Source organism: Platalea leucorodia, assembly GCF_965183815.1.
Source record: "Platalea leucorodia genome assembly, chromosome: 9".
Classification (NCBI taxonomy): domain Eukaryota; kingdom Metazoa; phylum Chordata; class Aves; order Pelecaniformes; family Threskiornithidae; genus Platalea; species Platalea leucorodia.
In genome coordinates this window covers 23,715,565-23,736,598 of record NC_138831.1, presented here as the reverse complement: position 1 = coordinate 23,736,598, position 21,034 = coordinate 23,715,565, and the positions used below count along the sequence as shown (strand labels likewise).

The window sequence follows — 21,034 nt, the reverse complement described above, 5'->3', positions numbered from 1 at the left end:
GCTCCCCCCAGATCATGTAGTACTTCCCATAATTTTTCTTTGCAGATGGCAAGTAAGAAAGAGGTGATTCAGTAGGCCTGCCTCACCTTCAGGTCTGAGTAATTCCCACTCATTCCATGACAAATCAATATATAAAGTTCTATCCACTTATATCTAGTTTTTCCTATTTTGAAAGCTGATTCCTGTTTCTAAAATTATGTTCAAGCCAACTTCCTTTTTTTTTTTTTTTAAATTCTGAACTCAGAATACTATTTAGAACTTATCAATAAAGTTAACCTGTTATGCTGGAAAGTTTCTATAGAACATCAGTCCTTACCATTTGGAACTCCCAGTAGAAAACAGACTTTACTCTTTTCTACATTTCTTCAATTGCAAACAGCCGAAGATGTTCTTTGCCCAAAGAAATAGCATTTAATTAATTACTTGTGTTCAGCATTTCATTTACCTGATCTAAGACATAGGCCAGAATATGCTGTTACTAGCATTCCCCACACAGTACAGCAGACATTTTACTCAAGATACACTACTATGTAGACTGATGTCTGGGAAGAGTTGCTATTTACTTACGTTCCTTTTCAAAAAGTTCTCTAACTCCCGGTAAATCCTTTGCAGCTCCAAAATATTTGTAACCTCTGTTCCCTGGAACTTCTTTCCCTTCATGATCTAACATTTTCGGTCCAATCCGCTGCAAAATAAACAGTGTTCACTGTTTAAAATTTTATTCCTCTTGCATCTTCCATCTCCTGTTTTCCTAGGCATCTTAATTAAGATTAAAGGATTGAGAAAGGACATGTGCTATACCAGTTCAAAATACTCCACAAGTAAGATGCCCTCATAGCTTATTTTTATACAGGTTCTCTACTTTTACTACAAATCACACATTTTAAATGACTACGCAAACCACAGAGCACCAATACCAGATTAACCTTCACAAAATATCTCAACCTGTCTTATTTTCTGTACTAGTATATTCAGGTATCAGATAAAAAAGCACTACTAAATCTGACAACAAGCATACTTTTGATGTTTTGGCAAGTGAGAGCTAGTGTCATTATTTCATTTTCAGCAGTAACTAGGCGAGCCAAGCTTCTACAGACTGATAGAGTACAATATAGAAAAACAACATCTACTGATGGGTAAAATCAGCCCATTGCTGCAAACTCTTAACAGGAAGGCAAGACCCCTTGAACCGGTGTTCCAAATGAAAAGTCTGATTTGCTCATCATGGAATCAAATATTTCTTCTAATATAACCTAACATTTTTAGGGGCTGAATAAACTTCCTCTCAAATAAATGTTGGCCAAGTAACACGTGGTTAACTAAACGTTGCACAGATTTTTCTCATTAGTCACTTGTAAGCAGAACCACCATGTAGTACAAAATAATCTACACTTACAGCATAATCAGGACCTCCTAGCTCCTTTATTCTGAATTCCCAGTGTCCTTTCTCCCTCAGAAGTTTGTTTATTTCATCATTCAGGTCCCGAATTCTGAATTCACCTAATCCAGCTGTTAGAGGAGAAAACGCAATAAATTAGGCAGCTTACTAGAAGCACCAGAATAATTTCAGAATTTATGCAATGAAAACAGTATAGTTCACATAAAATGTGATTTTTACTATAACTGCTTAGGACTAAAGATTAAAAAAAAACAAAAACAAAAACACGTAATTAGGAAAATCTTACCATTTTGAATCTGTGCCACTTTCTTGGAAATTTCCCCAATGATCTAGTTAAATAAGAACACAGAAGTGAATTTCTCAAAAAAAAAAAAAAAAAAGGCTAGAAAAGGTTAAAAACAACCCTAGAAAGATCCAAGATCCAACTTCTAAGTTGGCTTTTTGATCTAGAAAACGGACCTGAGCCTATCAATTTCAAATATCAACATAGATTTTATTCAGACACAAATATAGTATCTCAGAAGCTTAAAAAACACAGAAACATTTTTACAGCTGTACATGTGATGAGGGCAGGAGCACATGAAGTACAGAGAAAGGCTGAGAGAGAATTGTGTTTGATCTGCCTTAAGAGAAGACATAAAGGGAATAACCTATTGCTGTCTTCAGCTCCCTGGTGGAGGATACAGAGAAGACAGAACCAGACCGTTTGAGAGGTGTGTAACAATAGATTAAGTACCAACAAACACAAGTTGGAATGGGGGAAATTCTGATTAAATTCAAGGGGGGGGGGGGGGGGAATCATTAAGAAGGTAATCACACACTGGAACAGGGGCCCCAAAAAGTTGTGGAATCCAAATCCCTGAAGATAGTCAAAACTCAGATGGGCATGGCCCTGAGCAACTTGATGTGGTAGGACCTACTCTGAACACCGTAGTGAACTATATGATCTTCCAGTCTAAATTATTCTGTGACTTAACTGCCACCATACTGAAGAAGTCTGAAAAAAGTTTGTTAGCAGATTGTCTACATAGGAAGTGCTAAAGTTCTACCTACTATAGAATTGGAAAAATCTATAGCTTGACACTACCTGTCGTCTCCATTTCTCAGCTTTAGGCAATTCATTACACTCTGATGCAAGGAAAGGTCTTCGTTCCTGTTTGACAGAAAGCCACACATCATGAGGTGTTAACCAAGCATCAATATATTCACAGCATTTCATGCAAACTTTATTGCTTGATTAATCCCAAACTATGCTACCAAGCTCCAGTGCCTTCTGCTCCCACCAACTTTTACTAAGTGGAAAACAACGATTTACAGCCCTGCCAAATTAAAGTATCACAGAATATAACAATCATCTACTTAAATGCACTTTATTAAAAAAAAAATCTGTCACCTGTTCTTTCAAATCACCCCACAATCCTCTCCAATACAAATAATGTTCCATTTAGGACAGCTGAATTACAACATCATTTTCAATATACTAGAATGTAAATAAAATCTGCTGTTTTCCAAGTAGCTTGGAGAAGTTTTGGCCTTTCTTTCTCAGTTGCTGCTACCTAAATACCATAATTTTTTTCCAAGATGGTTTTGTTTTGTACTCTCCCAACTACATTTTATCCAAAACACCTTTTTCCCAACCTTCTTCACATTCCATTGACTTGCTTACACAAACTAATACTTCATCTTATCTCTAGGACTCTGTGTACAGTTAAAAACTGCCTGGACAGCCGAGCCCAGAGAGTGGTGGTGAATGGAGTCAAATCCAGTTGGCGGCCGGTCACGAGTGGTGTTCCCCAGGGCTCAGTGTTGGGGCTGGTCCTGTTCAACATCTTCATTGATGATCTGGAAGAGGGCATTGAGTGCACCCTCAGTAAGTTTGCAGACAACACCAAGTTGGATGGAAGTGTCGATCTGCTGGAGGGCAGGAAGGCCCTGCAGAGGGATCTGGACAGGCTGGATCATTGGGCTGGGGCCAACTGTATGACATTCAACAAGGCTCAGTGCCGGGTCCTGCACTTGGGTCACAGCAACCCCATGCAACGCTACAGGCTTGGGGAGGAGTGGCTGGAGAGCTGCCTGGCAGAAAAGGACCTGGGGGTGCTGGTTGACAGCCACCTGAACATGAGCCAGCAGTGTGCCCAGGTGGCCAAGAGGGCCAATGGCATCCTGGCTTGTATCAGGAATAGGGTGGCCAGCAGGACCAGGGAGGTGATAGTGCCCCTGTATTCGGCACTGGTGAGGCCGCACCTCGAGTACTGTGTTCTGTTTTGGGCCCCTCACTACAAGAAGGTCATCGAGGTGCGGGAGCGTGTCCAAAGAAGGGCAACGAAGCTGGGGAAGGGTCTGGAGCACAAGTCTTATGAGGAGCGGCTGAGGGAGCTGGGGTTGTTTATTCTGGAGAAGAGGAGGCTGAGGGGAGACCTTATTGCTCTCTACAACTACCTGAAAGGAGGTTGTAGCGAGGTGGGGGTCGGTCTCTTCTCCCTAGTAACGAGTGATAGGACAAGAGGAAACGGCCTCAAGCTGCGCCAGGGGAGGTTTAGGTTGGATATTAGGAAAAACTTCTTCACTGAAAGGTAGTCAGGCACTGGAACAGGCTGCCCAGGGAAGTGGTTGAGTCTCCATCCCTGGAGGTATTTAAAGGAAGGGTAGACATGGTGCTCAAGGACATGGTTTAGTGGTGGACTTGGCAGTGATAGGTTAACGGTTGGACTCGATGGTCTTAAGGGTCTTTTCCAACCTTAACGATTCTATGATTCTATGATTTTTGTCCCTTTCCCTACAGTACTTCCACAGCTCTACCTTTTGTCTACTAAAAAGCTTGCCTTTGCATAATATACCAGAAACTCTATTCCATCTTATTCTCTGGCTATTGCTCATGGAATCTTTTCCACTGCAGTTTCCCCAAACTGTTATTTTCCACTTTAGTGTTTCATATTGCTCGCACTCGTGTGTAAAACATAATTTCTTAAGGTGCAAACATAGGACACCTCAGTTAGTTTCCAGAATTCCTTCATCAGTTACCCAAAATTAGAAGTTATAAACCTGTCCAAAAAAAGTTATTGAGAATGCTCTGATCCCCACATAAATATTCTTGCAGTTTGAGTTATGATTCAGTGAAAAATGCACAGGAATATCCAGAGATAGTTGAGAATCAGTCTCTAAGGTTCTGTGTGGGTTTAGGGGTGCTATTTCATTATGGGGGGGGGGTGGCGGGGGGGTGTAAATTACAAAGTTGCTAAGGCCATTTTTTTGTCAATCTTACACCAATCAAATAAAAAAGCTGCATGACAGTGAAGACAATTATGAACAGACGCACAGCTATCACATGTTGGGGTAGTAACATGCCAATGTTATGTCTCATGCAAGCCTCGAGTTCACAAGGATCCTGAAGGCCCTCTGTTTTGTGGTTACTGTTTTGTCAGAATATTACCAATCAACAAGATTACAAGAAGGATTTCTCTGCCTCTTCTGGGAAGAAATCCAAACAAACCTTGTGATTACTGTCAGTAAAAATAAGGGTATGTACATCAGTTTGCGTAAGTAGTTGCAGGAGATAACTTCAGTCTCAAAAATAATTTTCATTTTCTGCCCAGCATGCTGCCTCTATTTATAGCATTATTGTAGTTTGCTTTTTTTCCCAAACTATTACATATTCTACCTACATTACATAAAAAAAATTAAGTGATGTTCAATTTGCACTTTCTTCTTGGCAGCCAAGCCAACACACCTCTGAAATAAATATACATAATTTTTTAAACACGTTATTTAGTTAAGAAAATTCTGTTTACCATTTCTGTTTTGTGTCACTGTGAAATACAGTCCCTACTTCAGGTGCTTTCCAGATGACTAATGTCAGACTCCTATAGGATCTGGCATAGGACCTTTCTGACAGCTGTCACGCAGCTCTGTACATGGCTTGCATTCCACTCTTGACTAGAGCTAACAAAGCTTTAGTTTTTTTACATCGTACCTTAACTTTTCCTTCCTCAAGCTGAGCTTGCCGAAATCTTGCCAAGGCCGTCCTAAAGAAAAGAAAGGAAGCAGATTTACTTTTACAAATCTACATTCCAACAGGAACAACTTTTGCTCTAGATATTTATTACGGGCTTAATTACAGTCTGGAGAAAACAAAGGCTTGAACATATCCATTGACTAGCTCTTCCATGCAGCAACTTCTTCAACACTAGAAATCTTCAGTGGTTAATTTCTTAGATCTAAATATAAATTCTGGTAAGCAGCTAATTATTTTTTCTGTTTAGCATATACCAGCATATTAGATATTAGCAGCAAAAGGACATCCACAAGTTATAAGCACAAACATGAAGTTGACATATCTTAGCAGAGGATACATCAAAAAGCAAACAAGAAACTCAAGAGAAAAAAGGTTCAGTAAGGAAAGCAGCAGTTAGTAATCAAGTTCATTAACGTTACGAAAATATTCTGAGTCTCTCACAACTGGGCAGAGACTACACACACTACCTTTTTTAATACACAGTTTTATTTATTTACTAGACATCTAACAGTTATGTTAAAAAGCACAAGACAATTGAGCACATTTAAAAACCTTTAACAGCATAGCTATACCCTGCATCTAAGCCAATTATCTAGGGTCCATCTGCTGTTAAGAGGCATTTCCAGAATGAAAATCACACCATCCAGTCCAGTGTTCCAGACACACTGGATGGGATCACCGTAAATGAGCACCTCACAAGGCATTAGATCACTGTAGCCTCTTCAGTCTCTCTCCGAGTTACTATTATAAGCTCAGAAAGTGTTTTAGGGAAAAGAACAAACATGAGACAAATATATTGAAGAGCCTCTAATCTACCAGTTCTAAATATGTGGTCTGCAAACGTTTTTAAAAAGTACTTAAGAAAGTCAATAAAAAAATAAATACGTTAAAAAACATTAGTTTAGCTCAAGCCACTCCCAGGCAAGAATTAAATCAACACTGACAGATTCCTATCCAGCCTAGCATCTCTATTCCAAAAACGAGAGCTGCCTAAAACCATAATGAGCCATTAAAACATATTTCACCACATTTCTCATCCAGCCCTTGCTGCAGTTTCTCTCCTGTGCTGGTGAGCACAGCTACCCAAGCTCCACACCACCAGGTACACTGCACACAGATGCCTTCTATCCCTCCTGCTCCCACTGTCTCCAGAGCAGCTTAACACGTGCAGCTAAGTAACCCAAAGCATTATTAAACATCTAGTGCTTTAAAAAAGGCTGAACAGTGAGCCCCACTGGGCAAGCAAGACTCTGTGGGTGTGAGCCGCGCCACAGAGGGCACAGACGTCTCTCAAACCAAATACAGGAAGTCTCAGACATGCAGGACAGCGTAACAGCGTGGTCATGATCACTGTGATCATGATCATGCTGCTTCAGAAGTAACAGGCGATAACACAGACCGATCTCCGGAACCTGCAGGGCTGGAAGGTCTCTAGCCTAAGGCCAAAGCCTGTGCTGAAGCGCCCGCGCAGGGGCTACGGGCAGGGGCAGCGGGCCGCCCCAGCCGGGGACCCCCAGCCGTACTTACATGGCCTTCTCCGCGTTGCGAGCCTAAAAGAGAGAAAACAGACGGGTTGTTACTGACGGCGCTCGGTTCCCCGCCGAGGCGCCCCTCGCTTCTAAGCGCCTGGAAGGCGGGAACGGACACCAGCCCCCGCCTCGCTCCTCATCCTCACCGGCCCCAGCCGCCGGCCCGGCGGAGGGACACCCCGCCCGGCGCAGGAGCGAGGGCCCACCGGCCGAGGCCCCGCACTCACCATGGCGCCCACCGGCCGCCCCGCCGCAGACCGCCGCCGAACGCGCCAGGAAGGCCCCGGAAGAAGACGCGCTGTCACCCCGGAACTGAAACCCACCCCCACTGCGCACGCGCATCAACGGGCGGCTCCCCGCCTCGCCTGCTGCGCGTGCGCCATCCGCCCGACGCGCCGCGAGGGTCCCCGCCCCGCGCATGCGCCAGGAGCCGGAGAAAAACGTCAGCACGTGAGGTCTGCAAGTGACGTCAAACTTACCGTTTTTCTTCCCACAGGTGCCGAAGTCCTACGCAGGGTTGGGAAACGCGCGCTCTTCTGCTCCGCTTTGTACAGAGAACGCAAACCCGCTACCTGGGAGGGCTTTACGCGTAGGGCTGTTCACAACCGCCAGTTTGTAAAAGTAACCCTGCACGTCGAGACTGCAAATGTCCGTACCCCATCGTTTCTCAAATGTAGCGTCAACAGTTCCCCTCGCAAGCAGCCAGACCCGAGGGCAGCGCTGCTTCGTCCCCCGAGGGCAGCGCGCCGCCAGGGACAGGCCCGGGGCACAGCCCGGACAGCACAGCTCCCCAACACGGGTGCGAACACGGCCGTACCACGCAAGCACGCCCAGTTTTGCTCTGAACAGCTCACGGGAACCAACGCCATGAAATCCGGTGTTTCAGATCTCCATTACAGTGATTTACATGCTAACGGAGTCACAGACATACTTCGCTTGCCTGGCTCACAACCGTCAAAATACTCATAATCCAAGTAGGCGGATGTGCAACATTTTAAATTCCCAGCTACAAAATTCTGTATTGCGCAATAATTTTTGTTAGTCTTATATGAAACATAACTATTGATCCTGCTAATAATTTGAAACCTCAAGTATTTCTCTTGAAATCTGAGTATCTCTGTGCAGTGCTCTGTTCCAACATTTTTGCTCCCCTGTGCTTGAAGGAACATCCAGTCATTACGGAAAAGAAACCCAATGCTCATCTCCTGTAGTGTTACTGCAGCACTTCCGGTTCACAAAATTTAAAAAAAAAAAAAAAAAAAAAAAGGCAATAAAAAGTACTTTTGTATTCTTCCATATGCTTTGTTTCTCCACTTACGAATAGAAACATATTTTTGCAGGCATTCCATACATCATGTTCAAGACTCCCTGCACAGCAGCAGCGTTACAGGAGGTGGATTCAGAAACGCTGGCACGCAGGCCAGACTCCTCGTCGCTCCCCCAGCACGGCCCACTGCCTTTAATGGCAACAGCCACACAGATAAATTCCCACAGCATCTGAAACCTACGCAATATGCCTGGCTACCTCCACACACCACCAGATTCTCCTGTTCTCCGGACTCCTGTAGCCTACTGACGAAAGCCACCTGTACTTCACCAGGCATAGACCATGCATCTCATCATCACTGGGGCAATTACATCAATCAATCCTTTGCAGCTGGTCTAAAAATCACACTGGCAAGACTGGTTTTCAGTGAGGATTTATTCAATGACTCACGACAATTTTAGTAAAATAAGATTTCTCTCTCCAGAAAATGACAGCCCTTCAGAGAGCCCTGTTTGTAGAAAACAATCTATTGCACATTTATCTCTTTGCCTTCCTGATCCATGTAATCCACCAGATCTACAAAAACAACTACACTGGAGTTTGTCAGGGGATTGGTCTCCAAAACAAATGAGATACTTCAGTGTTAGTGAAAAAGATTAACATGGAACAAATAAAATATTAGGTTTGATTTTTCCAAGTCCCCACCATTTCTGAAATCAGTATTTGCTCATTCATCTCATTAACTTTGGAACAACTGACACTTGAAGTAGCAGCATCAATATTCTAAACTGTTCCCTACAGAAAGATGACTAGGAAGAGATACCTCAGTTGGAATAATTTTCTCCTTTTTGAAGTTACATCCTGGTTTGTATTTCTCAGCTTTCAAATCCCATTTTCTTTGTTAAAAAAAAATTCTCAGAGGACAAAACTACTTTACAGGCACACAATAATTATTCAGTGATAATAAAGCAGTTAAGCACCACAGTATTAAGAAGCAGTAGCTGCAGGATCATCATAACCAAGCTTAACCGCCAAGTTCTACAGGAATGGAAAAGTAGACTACAGACATCATCAGCACTGCAGGTCTTTGACACAGCATTTTTTTAGCTACAGGTGAAGTCCCAAAGACTTTCAGGTCTTCGTAATCACAGAGCTTCAAGCTTTATTACTGTTTAACTAAGATAATTGTATGTAAAGATTCAGTTAATCCATAGTAACCTATGACAAGGCTGAACAAGAATATGCTGTGATTAGGTTATCTGTACTACCCCAAGGCAACCCACTCATTTCAAGTGTGGATTTTACTAGGGTTTTGGCAACCATGTTTAAGACTCAAGCACATTCATGCTCTAATAGCAGCTATTAAAAAAAAAAAAAAAAACAAAAACCAAACAGAACACAACTTAAGCAAGAACCTCTTCCCCACCCCTTAGTTCCACAAGAGCTGAAAGGCTTTGTTCTTCAGCAAACAGGCAAACAGGTTGGGCAAAAGGCATCCTGCCAAAGAATCACGACCAGCTGCAAGAGCAGTCACCATCTCATTTTGGTTTTACGCTCTGCAGAACCTGCCTTCTACGTCTTTATGTCACACTGACCAGGCAGAAGCAAACACTTGGGATTTTTTTCTGCTTAGGCAAAGCAGTACGAGAACATTCCCCCTTTAAGCGCTTCAAATAGGAGACTTCTTCCAACCGTCTGCTTCCTTCCATCTCTGCAGGAGTACCAACTCAGCCTTTCTAAAACCTGCCTAGGTTGGCTGCTGGCAGCCAAGTGACCCAGGCCCTAGCTACCTTCTCACTAAGAATCTTCTTTTTCTCCCTGAACTATGGCTTGATGTTTTCCACGGGCTTTGAACATCAAACCCAGGCTGAAAACTTTAGTTCTTTATAAATCTTTATTTCATTAAGTGTTAAGGAACTCTAGATTGCTATGGCAGCCTACTGCAGAACAGCAACAATCTGATCAGAGTTCACCTGATGTGACACAGCAGCTACAACCGTCACAATTTTCTGGGACACACACATTTTGGGTATCAGATTTCCTGAAACAACCCAAAGATTATCACGCAATATGCCTGCTTTTACAGTTTCAAACACTCCCAGCTAAGACTCCTCATTGGGATCTTCTAGTTCAATCAACTGGGTTCTTGCTGCTCTTCTCCAAGCGTCACCTACGCGCTATAGTCTGCTGAAATCCACAGGCTTAAGTTGTTCCTGGAAGACCACAACCTTCAGGGGCATTATTACATGACTGTGTCACCTTTAACAGCCTTGCTTCCAAAAGAACTGGAAACCTTAACGTGATCCTTAACTGGTTAATTATAACACAGACCTAGAAGACAAGTAACAGTGCCAGTTTAGTTTTACTCTAGCATAGCTGTAGATATCCGTCTGGTACTTCTCTCTCTCAAGATCCACACACAATCATCCCAACATCACAGGCAATTTTTTCACTGCTATCGCACATGTGGCCTATGAAAAACACTTTGGGACTTGCAAGTAAGGAAAGCCTTTAGTTTGTGCGTGAAGATGCAAATACAAACTGACTGCAGTACGCTATGCCTGATCATAACTGGACAGATTCCGTATCATCTGCTAGCGCTCCCAAAGACAGACAGAAGCTCGGGAGGCACTCCAGCTGAAGCTGCTGTTAGTTGCCTTGAACAGCAGATATCAAGACAGTTGTGCCTTATGGTGAAGCACTGATCAGTCAAGAACTCCTGCCCTCATTTTCCTTGCACATCAGGACCGCTTTATTCACTTACTGAGTGGATGTGCTCAATATACACGCTGCATCAGCCCGCTTTTCACCTGTGTAACTTCCCAAGTGTTTACTAACCCTGAAGTCAATCAGCACAGTAGAACAACTTACAGGAAGTGCCTGTAATACTAGAGGTTTTAGATGATAGTTCTTAGTGCAATGACATCTGTGAAGGCTGAAGTACTGCTAACAGACCATCAAACTACTCCAGATTTGGAACTCGCTGTACCTTCAACAACTTTTGTGCCTTCTTCAATGATTTTCAAAGAAATACTTTAACTGCATCAGCATAGATGAAACAAGCCCACTCTGAGACCACGCAATCCATTCACATGAACATACGCAGGTATGCAGTCCTCCTTCCAGACTATTGCGTACTTCATGTATTTACAGTTTGATGCTACCCGATGGAAACTTAACGTAAGACAGTACAAAAGAAAAGTCCAAACTAAACTTTTTACACCTCCACATACCCCTTTTTAATACGTTATTTTGCACTGTGTACATGAAAACCAAAAATAAACAAAAGGAACTTTAGCCAAACTCCCCTTCCTCCTCCAGCTTTATTGATAGTTTAAAATTACATTTTCTATGTTCTAGGACTTCAATTGCTTTTACCATCTTACTTTAAAAACTGATTACAAGCAAATGAAACTCAGTTGTCTAAGTGATATAGTATACAAAAATAACATCTTGATTTCTGTGAAAATGCATTTATTTGCAACTCCTGAATAGCTCCAAATTGTATATGCTATGAGCACTGATGTCTGGGTTTCAGATTTACTTTGAAATATTTATTCAAAAGCTTCCCATTACGTTCTGTATCTCCAACATGAACATTCATTGACTGAATTACTGTTACTTTTAAGTTTATTCCTGATTTCTCTCTCTCTCTCATGGCCATTAACAGGCATGTGCATCTTGTTTGTTTACTCCCACTCAGCTATATGCTCTAGGTAGGGCCTGATACAGATATTACTTGGTGTTAACAGCTACTGAGGTCAGACAATCCAAGGCCATTGTAATAAAATTAAAGTTATGAGGAAGTTTAGACACTTCCAGAATTTCTTTCCTCCTGCATAGGATCACTTCCATGTAACCCAGAGAGGGCTTCGCTGGTCTGACTCAACTCTTCCCACTCATCAATCCCTATTCACCAGTGGCACGGAAAGGGGGTTCTTTAACAAAGCATTATACATAACACCTCTACCAAACTAAACATAAACATTTTTGTAGTTAAATGCAGAAAGTTGATTTTTCCACCCCTTTCCTCCTTTTACACGGCAAGTAAAGCTCACTGGCCTGGGAGTAGCCTCTATCTGCCAACCTTTGGCCAGTGAAGAGGATTCAGAGAAAAATAATACAACCATCAATCAGAAAAAGGAGGGGCGACAAAGGAAAATAATTAGGCTGTAGCTTCAATTGTGCATTCCCGTGCAAGGTGCCCTGACTCGCCGCAGCGATAGCAGTTGACTTCGCTGGTCTTGCTGCAGTTGATGGCTACATGGCCAGTTTCACCACACCTGGGAAAAGCAAATAATTTTATTAAAACCATCTAAAACAGTTATTCAGAAAAGCAATCCTATTCTGTTAAGTACGTTATCTACCTAAATTTCATGCAACGCTAGTTCTGCCTTCAAGATTTCTGCTTCAGTGTTCCAGAATTCTTTGACATGAGGCAAGTTTCTGTCTTCACCAGAGCCAGGTACTGTTCCCCACCTGACCAACTCACACAAATGCCGTATATGCCAAAACCACCATACATCAAGTACAGAAGTTTTATTTTTTTTACTGCATGTCAGGTTTTGCCTGCTCTGATGCTTCTGTCTGTGGTTTAGCCTTGTTTTAAGAGTAATTAATTTCAGCTCAAATGCACCACATTCTCTCTCTTTCTCCACAGAAGGGAACCTTGGTGGGGGTGAAAAATATCGCACTCAGGAACACGCTGTTTCTGGTATAGGCCTGCATTTGAAAGCCAGACAGCATTTTGAAGCTGGTACTTCAAACTGATTTAACATCTGTTTCTATGTGCAGTTCCTATAACCAAGACATCTTAAGTGTATTCCTGCTGGGGCTAGCTGTGCCAGTCGGCCGATTTGTACAGCTGGAGTTTATTAGTTCCAGCATAAGATACAGAGCACCCAACTGTAGTTTGTGCTATAGGCAAGTACTTTCTGTTACCTTCTGCAAAAAGATAAGGCCCTTTTTCCTGTACAGCTTAAGCGATTTAACATCTGCATTGCTCTGGCCATCCAGAGATGGGCATCAGTGAATCTATTACTTGACTTTGCTAACAAGTGTTTAAGTCTTAGTTTTGAACAACAGTAGACAACTGTTTAAAAACAAGCTGTTTGGTCAAAGTTCAAGCTTCATTTCCTAGCCAAAATTAGATGCAGAATGCATCTATCACCTAAGTTACATTTTGCAGTCGTCTCTTGTCAGTTCTTACCTATAGCATTTCACTTTGGTGCAGTCTTTTTGAATGTGTCCAAACTCTCCACAAGAATAGCACTTCTGCTCATCTGCATGGTCACAGTCACGAGCCAGATGGCCAGGTTTGCCACAGTTGTAGCAGCACTGCTCTCTCTCCCTCTTCGGCTCCTTGCAGTCCTTCGCAATATGGCCACCTCTACCGCAGTTATAGCAGGCTTCCACAATAAGAAAAACATACCAAACAAGACTATAAAACCTTGGTAAAGTGAAATGTAGCATGCTTCTAATGAAGGACATGCACAGCTTGTTTCCAGTGAATTATGATCAGTGTACTGTATCCTTCTCTTCAACCACAGATCTCTGTCCATGTGATTGAAGAGATAGAATATTTAGTGATACTTACCATCCTCCTGAAGATCACAGTCCTTGGCAAGATGGCCAGACTCACCACAGCGGTAACAGATGTCCGGGAGAGATGAAGACATGAACTGGAAGCCTGCTTGAAATGGGTAACAGGAGAAAAAAGGCTTAAGGATTAAGTTAAGAATATTCTTAAGAGAGTTAATCAAGGACACTGCCAGCTGAATTGACAAGTTAACTTCAATCTCAGAGGCCCCTGGCAAAATTCTTGTGCAGAGATAAGAACCAGAAAAATTTATTATCGCTTTGTGTTCTAACTTCTTCAGGCTAACAAAACCAGCTTTACACACTATTCAGAACAGCCAGCTAAAGATCTTACTGTACAAGTACTGAAAACCACAGCAATCAATCACCTCTGCCACGGCTTCTCATCCCACGACCACGGCCAATTCCAGTAGGGCACTCCCGAGCCCAGTGGCCAGTACGTCCACACTTGAAGCATTCGTTGCTGCTCATGGCTGCAGATTACCTGCCTGAGGAAGGAAGACATTTTTAGATCACCTTCCCCTCCCCAACCAAAGGCTACATTAAGTAAGAGATTTCAAGGTTTCCCACCCTCCTGGCAAAGGCAATGAAAACCAAGCAGGACTGCTGGCTAACTCAGTACTTGCTTGTACAATATCTGGTATGACTATTAAGAACCACTGTATGAGATAAAAGTTTGTCTCTGCTTTGCTTAGAGTAAAGCAGCTTTGAACAGCCAAGGAAACAGTGCACTACGTATCTTTTCCTCTAATTAGTTTTTGTTGCCAGTCTTCACTTCAAAAACTTACAAAATGCTTAAGAGTGGGGAAAATAGCAGACCCCTTTAACTATTGTCTTACCAGCCTTACTGTTGTTCTCTCTTTCAGTAACGCACCTTCTCCCTTATTCCTCAGAGTTAAACTCAAAAGCCAGCTTATCTCTACAAACTATTTCTTCCTGGTAGTTGTTACACTTTCTCTTGAAGTGTCTGGCAGGCAGCTACTACATTTATTGACAAATCAAGCTTCATTCTGAAAGCTAACTGTAAGAACAGGCAGAACTAACCTATAGCTCAGGATACATACTTCACTTCCAGGTTTACATGAAAGAAAGTGTTTAACATATTTCCCTTCCCTAAAAGACACCAGACACTTGCCAGCTATCTAGAAGGCTAACTTGGAAAACATCCTTAGAATGCTAGGGAAACATCAGCTAGGCATGCCTGTCAGAGACAATATAAACCACTTCTTTTGCCCGTACTGGGGAATAGAGGTATGCATTTCATTGAGGACAAAAGTCAGTCTGCCACAGGCCACTGAAGCAGTGGTTAGGATGGAGTAGGTTAAACACACTGCGGTCACAGTACCATAACTCCCCTAAGCTGTAAAACACTTACGCAAGACTGCCAGAACTAGAAATAAAAGAACAAGGAAGTTAAACGTTTAAATTGGAGTCTTTTTTTAAAGTGTGCTTGAAGACAAGTTTAAAGTACACTAGTTTAAAAATACAGACATCAAGCTTTGTTTTGATGAAGTCTCCTTAAGTTTAAATACTTCACATGCTCTCTCCCAATTCATTATTCTTAACTCAACAAAAGTAGAATAATTATCTGGTATGTTTGGGCAGTTTACCTGATCCCCCATCAAGATAACCCTCCTGTAACCCTACAATTTATTTATGTTACAGAATGCTTCCCTCCCGTCCAAACCATCCAGCATTCCAGATTACCAGGAACATTCATGAGTTGTGTCCTGAAGAAAGCCATTACAGCAGCAGTAAGAACAACACATGACCTCAAGAAGGAACCAGAATTAGCACCCTGACCTTTAGCTCTTAAATGGAGAGTGTATATCTAAACATGAATTTTTATTTAGAGTTATTTTTAAAGTACTCCAATGTTGAACAAATTTTACTGTGGCTTTTTAGCCACTCCTCCCTCAAAACAGTTCCTTTCTCTACAGTCATCTTCAGCATAGAAGTGATTATCCATCCTTCCAACCACAGCAGAAACCCAAGAATTCAAAGTACAAGAGAGATAAACTTTAGCATGCTACTTCTGTAATCCCACATCTACCTTCCAGTTGGATCAGATGATGGTATTTCCTCTTAAAATGAAGTTCTGCAATGAAAGGATGCAAGAAGATCTTAAACAGATGTTAACAAGAATAAAATAACCGGTTATCTAAGCACTTAAGAGATATACTTGTATTTTACACATAACCCGGTCTTCTCTGCTTCATCACAGTGTTCAAGATTTTAAATTATCTTATTAGGACACCCGAGGGTGAAGAGCTGTCTCCTATGGCGGCAGCAGCTGGCACTCAGTGTGCTATTGTTTATGCCTGTTTTCATAGCAACCATATTGACACTGCAGAACAGGAAAAACACAAGCAAAGCCAACTGCAGGAGCTGGGCTTAGGCACAATAGTTGATGCTGCTTTTAATTTCAAGAGGGACAAGATGGGGTCTCTGAGTTATATACCAAGACATACCCTTTATTCAACTTGCAACTCTCTTAGAAAGTCTTCACATTAAAACATTAGAGAACAGCAACGTAAGACTTGTTAAAAAGAGACGAATAGTATGCCAACAGCTGTAACAGAATTGCAATACATCTTCAGAGATACTAACAACTACCAGACTTTCATTCCAAACCATGAACTTGAGACTACAGCATGAAGTGACAGGACTGAACGTTGCCAGCAGTTACCCATATGAAGAACCTGACATAACCAGTTACGTTAACATAGGGTAAAAGACAAATATTTAGTAGATGAGCTAGACCTGCTTTAGATACACAGTGGAAAAGTTTTTCTACTAAAATCAATCCGATGGCCTGTATCTAGTCTGTCAGCCTCCCAGTCAGGGTCAGGATCTGCATGATGGACAAAAGCTCACTACTCACTGCCCCAAAGGAATCTGAAAAGAGAAGTTTTACTTCTGATTCAAAGTGGCTTCCTTTTAAACTGCTCCTTCAAGAGGAAAACCTGAAGTTTCTTTTCCTCGGGTATACAGCAAATTGACAAAGTAAGATTATGCAAACTGAGTAAGAAGTCTAAAGTCAAAGAACAGTCTCTGCACAACTACCCTTCAAAACTATTTGAGAAATTAATTTAAAAACTTTTATCTTCATTCAGAGGCCCCTTCTTCCCCTGAACGCAGAGATATTTGAAGGTTACAGCTGCCACAGAAGTATGATTACAAAGCATACTGCCCCATCTTCAGATACTTTAAGTACCAAACAGTTTGCCTGGAATTTCTCTTCACCAGTATTTTAATGTTTAACTTCTGCATTCTTCCTGTAAAGGATGTAAAACTGAATACAAGTTCACCAGGTAGAGGTGGATGCAGCTGACACTGGTTTTACTTGCCCTACGTTCTAAGAAGCCTTACACAGGACAGAAATCCCCACTAGTGTAAACTGTTTTAAAAACCAATGTAAGGACTTAGCTGTCAGATAAAGCCAACAGCCACCTTTAAGGAGCAATATCCAGAAAAGGCTGGTTCAGAAGACAAGTCCTTAAATGGATAGCCTCCAAGCACTTTGCACACCATTACATTTTTCAGTTACTTCCAAGAGGGGAAAAAAAAATTAATACAACAAAAAATACCCACGTTCAAATTCTCCTGTATTAGTCAATACTCCTTCATTTTGTCATCACAGGCAAGTTTCCAGCAGTTCCTTTTATCTATCAAGGCCACCTTAAGTAAGCTCTCTGCAAGAAGGCTACTTGTTTATGTCTTCTTGGAAAGTTTTCACTCAATCACATCTATCAGTGTCTTCCACAGCTCAAGTATGTTCTACAAAGCAGCTTGCCCTCACCCCCACCTTTTATCCCAGAACTAGATTTTTACCTCACCGGGACAGGAAAAGTAATAATGGAAAATAAATTAGAACTATGGCCTCATCTGGCATTTCTGAGCCAGGTCAAATTTTACAAGATCTACTAAGCCACTGCCTCATAGACTAGATTCCAAAACTTATGAAGAAACACAAGTCTAGTTGCCTCAAACCTTACCTTTCTACTAATGAGACATGGTAGTCATTTACCTGAACTCCTTCTACAGAGCTCCATAACTGTAGTTTGAAGCTGAAATAAATCACCTTGCAGCTATTCAGCAAAACATTATTAAGCGTGAATTTCAGACTTTGTTCTGTATGATCACCCTACTGCTAAAGATCATGGGCTGAGAACAGCTCAAAGATCCAAGTGAGAGGTGCCACCACAGTGGTTTCCTAGGTCAGATTTGAAGCTTTTGAGTGCAACTTTAGCACCAAACTTCAAAGTCTCTGTGATTCTTCTAGTGACAGACAAAACTTTGAACACTTTCTTGTATCAAACTTCAAAGTGGTAGATCATTTCTTTGTGGCTTTACAGTTAATACACATTCAAAACTTTTAAAACAGGAAAGGTGCTATTAGTCTCGAGTCTTCATGCACAAGATTCAACAATATCCAAGTCTGGTTTAGCACCCCATCTAGACCTGATGATGGAAAGAACTACCACTAAGCTCCCCTGTAATGCTCCTTATTTGATGGCTTTTAGCCTAGATGCCCTCTGAGGAAGAAGTTTGTTTTAACAAGAGTAAAACTAACTTGGGCTCCTCACAGTAGAAAGGAAGCTGAACTTCATGTCTAAAATTACTCACAGTTCTTCTGGATACTAGCAGTTCCTTGGAATTCAACAGCCCAATACAACACAGGCAATTATCTTCATTATACTTACCAGGTGCTTCTTTTGATCTATAAGTACCACTTCAATTTGACATTAATAGGACTTCATTCCTTCAATCAAAGGACAGACTAGATAAAAACCGCTGCTAAAGCCAGCATACTTAAGAGATCTTTGGCAAGACAGCATATCAGAAAGACAAATGTTGAGAAATCAGCAGTTTCTTTCCAGGCTGTTGGTGACCAACCTACAATACCACACCTGAATTTGACAAGCCAGCCCAAAGCCAGCCTGAAGATGGCAAAACCCCTACATAATAGGAAGCACAGGTTTGCTTTCCTGTAAGATAAAGAAATGGGAAGGCAGAAAGGACGGCTAACAGAAGTGCTAGCATTTAGTTTCAAAAGAGAAGTCAAAATATTACTCATTTAAGGAGACATGCTACCCATGAGGAGTTTTTATTTCCCAAGAAGCATGTTTTGAGAATTCTTGAACACAGGACACATGATTGTCACCAAAGCCACTCAGTATTCAGCTGGTTGAATTTCCACATCTGTAACTTGAAAACATACTACAGAGACAGTTAGTGATGCTCCCATCTCCAGCTTTTGTCCTCACTAGAAAAGATACAAAATTAAGTATTCTGACCACCAGGTAACAATACCCCAATTCTGAAAGGAAGTAGTTTGAAGCTTCAAGAAAACCTGCAAAAGTGGAGAGACAAGCCCTACACTCCATTTGGGTCTCCTCAATACCTTCCACAGCCAAGCTGATCCAAGAATGCTGAACATTAACTCAAACTCAAGAACTTGGATCCCTCCTCAGTGGCCAGAAGCCAGGTCAAAGAGACATCATGACTTCGATTAGACTAGTAATTCTTGGATAGCTTTATTGACACAAATCAGGAGGAGTGCAAAAGTTCATCAAAAAAGTGACTCTGCAGCACTTTCTGCCTATCTACACTTGTCAATATAGAGTAGGAGAAACTACAGATTATCTACCAAATATGCACATCCTACCATCTTCCCCTTTTATTTTTTATTGCTATCTGCACAGTTTTAAACTTAAAGAGAAGTAAACAACATCAGCAACATGCGAACTTTTTAACATGAAATTCAGCCCAGACATTAACAAAGTCAGTTTAAAAGAATGGTAGGTTAAGCCTGTAACTCGAAAGGTTGTTGCACAGCCCTGGTGAACTTATTTAACCTCTTAACTTTGAAGACAGATGCAGGATTGCTTCTCTAGGCAAGTTTGCATTGAGGAAGAAAACATGGACTAGGCAACCCTAACGCTGTGTGGCAATGGGATCTTACTAAGTGCTGAAACGAAAATAAAACCCACCATTAAGTTTAATAAATCTTTATGACGATTCTGGATACTAAATGAGTAACAGCGGTTACTTGAGAACCGCGTCCGACAGGAACTTAAATAAAAGGCTGCTCCACTAGTCTGTGATCTGTAGATGTCACAGGCTGTTTTTCCTATCCATTTATAGGTCACATTTGGATTTGGAGCAGGCCACCATCCATGCCTGTGGTCGGAGACAAATAGTTGCAACACCTCGACCCTCTTGTCTCCGGCAGAGCCTCACACGTGGAGCAGCCACGTGGTGCGCCCCGGCCAAGACCACGCCAGCCTCCCCACTCGGCCACAGCACAGAGGAGTTTAGCAGAGATTTGAAAAAAATAAGTTGGAAAAAAAAAAAGAAAAAGAAAAACAAACAGTTTTAGTTCAGCCACCTTCCACCCAGTTCCCGGTCTCACAAGATCTCCTTCTTCTTCTCCTCCCCAAACTTGCTGCAGCCGCTCACCCACGGGGAAGTTAGTCACGCACCCCAACCCGCGCATGAAGGCCGGACCAGGCGGTTCCCCCTCCCCACGCCGCCGGGCCGGCCACGCGAAGCCTTACCCCCGGTACCACACCACCCTCCGCCCCCGCGCCGCAGGCCCAGCCAGCGGGACACGTCGTCGCAGCCGCCACCGGACCCCGGCCAACAGGCCCGAGCGCCGCCACCGGCCCGCGGGCTCGGCAGGAGACTGCTCCGGGGTAGGGCCCGGCCTGACCGAGCGGGCCGCGATAACTCACCCCCGCCTCGGCGCCCCGGCCTCCCTTCCCCCCGCGCGGCGCAGGCTCCCTCAGCGTCTCCCGGAACCCGCCAGAGCCTGACTCACCCGCCGCCACCGCCCGCCCTCGCAAGGCCTGCGGCGCCCCACTCCCCCCTCAGCGCTCCTCATTCACCTCCCTCCGCCCTCCCCCGGACACCCGGCCCAGGGAACGGCGCCCGAGCCCGGGCGGGCCGGTCGGCGCCACTTTCCCGCGCACTAGGCCGGAGTGCGCCAGCGCCATCATCCCTCCGCACTCTGCCTTCGCTCCCCACCCTCGGCCCCAGCAGCTCCCCTCGCCGCCGGGGCTGGCCCGGCAGTTACCTGCGGACGTTCGCCCCCGCTGCGGCAGCAGCCCACCCGGACGACAGTAGGCCCCGCTCGCTCCGGCTCTGCCCGCCTGCTCCCGGCTACCTTCTGGCTGCGCCACACGCGGTTTGCACACGGCCCCACGCGCTCTCCCCCCAGA

At 43.1% G+C, this 21,034-nt stretch overlaps 2 protein-coding genes across 11 annotated transcripts in view; both read right to left on the bottom strand.

Moving 5' to 3' along the window:
- Window positions 1-7,527, bottom strand: part of ISY1 (ISY1 splicing factor homolog) — a 15,673-nt gene extending 8,146 nt beyond the window's left edge. Inside the window, exons 1-7 of one of the 2 annotated variants that reach the window (XM_082321779.1) lie at window positions 7,423-7,527; window positions 6,942-6,964; window positions 5,373-5,424; window positions 2,487-2,552; window positions 1,686-1,728; window positions 1,397-1,509; window positions 568-685 (exon numbers count right to left, since the gene is read on the bottom strand). In XM_082321779.1, the coding sequence (XP_082177905.1) occupies window positions 568-685; window positions 1,397-1,509; window positions 1,686-1,728; window positions 2,487-2,552; window positions 5,373-5,424; window positions 6,942-6,943 (394 nt within the window). In that variant the 5' untranslated portion in view covers window positions 6,944-6,964; window positions 7,423-7,527. Of the gene's footprint in view, window positions 1-567; window positions 686-1,396; window positions 1,510-1,685; window positions 1,729-2,486; window positions 2,553-5,372; window positions 5,425-6,941; window positions 6,965-7,170; window positions 7,378-7,422 lie in introns of those variants that run through there. The other variant, XM_082321778.1, reaches the window with a different exon arrangement.
- CNBP (CCHC-type zinc finger nucleic acid binding protein) lies at window positions 7,527-21,034 on the bottom strand. 9 transcript variants are annotated; one of them, XM_082321782.1, is made up of 6 exons: window positions 20,890-21,034; window positions 19,805-20,106; window positions 14,177-14,296; window positions 13,808-13,902; window positions 13,420-13,622; window positions 7,527-12,493 (listed from the first exon to the last, which is right to left on the bottom strand). In XM_082321782.1, the coding sequence occupies exons 3-6, from the start codon at window positions 14,277-14,279 to the stop codon at window positions 12,376-12,378; spliced, it is 519 nt and encodes a 172-aa protein (XP_082177908.1). In that variant the 5' UTR covers window positions 14,280-14,296; window positions 19,805-20,106; window positions 20,890-21,034; the 3' UTR covers window positions 7,527-12,375. The 9 variants fall into 9 exon arrangements, with proteins under 9 accessions (XP_082177908.1, XP_082177907.1, XP_082177911.1 ...); XM_082321781.1 differs by lacking the exon at window positions 19,805-20,106 and adding an exon at window positions 15,862-15,906; XM_082321785.1 differs by lacking the exon at window positions 19,805-20,106 and adding an exon at window positions 15,862-15,906 and having other exon boundaries at window positions 13,808-13,899.

Excerpts from the sequence above, each read along its gene's own strand:
- CNBP (XM_082321782.1), bottom strand. The coding sequence starts at position 14,279 with ATGAGCAGCAACGAATGCTTCAAGTGTGGACGTACTGGCCACTGGGCT. Across the intron at positions 13,903-14,176 it reads GATGAGAAGCCGTGGCAGAG|CAGGCTTCCAGTTCATGTCT; the intron begins GTGATTGATTGC and ends ACCCATTTCAAG. Across the intron at positions 12,494-13,419 it reads ACCAAAGTGAAATGCTATAG|GTGTGGTGAAACTGGCCATG; the intron begins GTAAGAACTGAC and ends TGCTTTTCCCAG.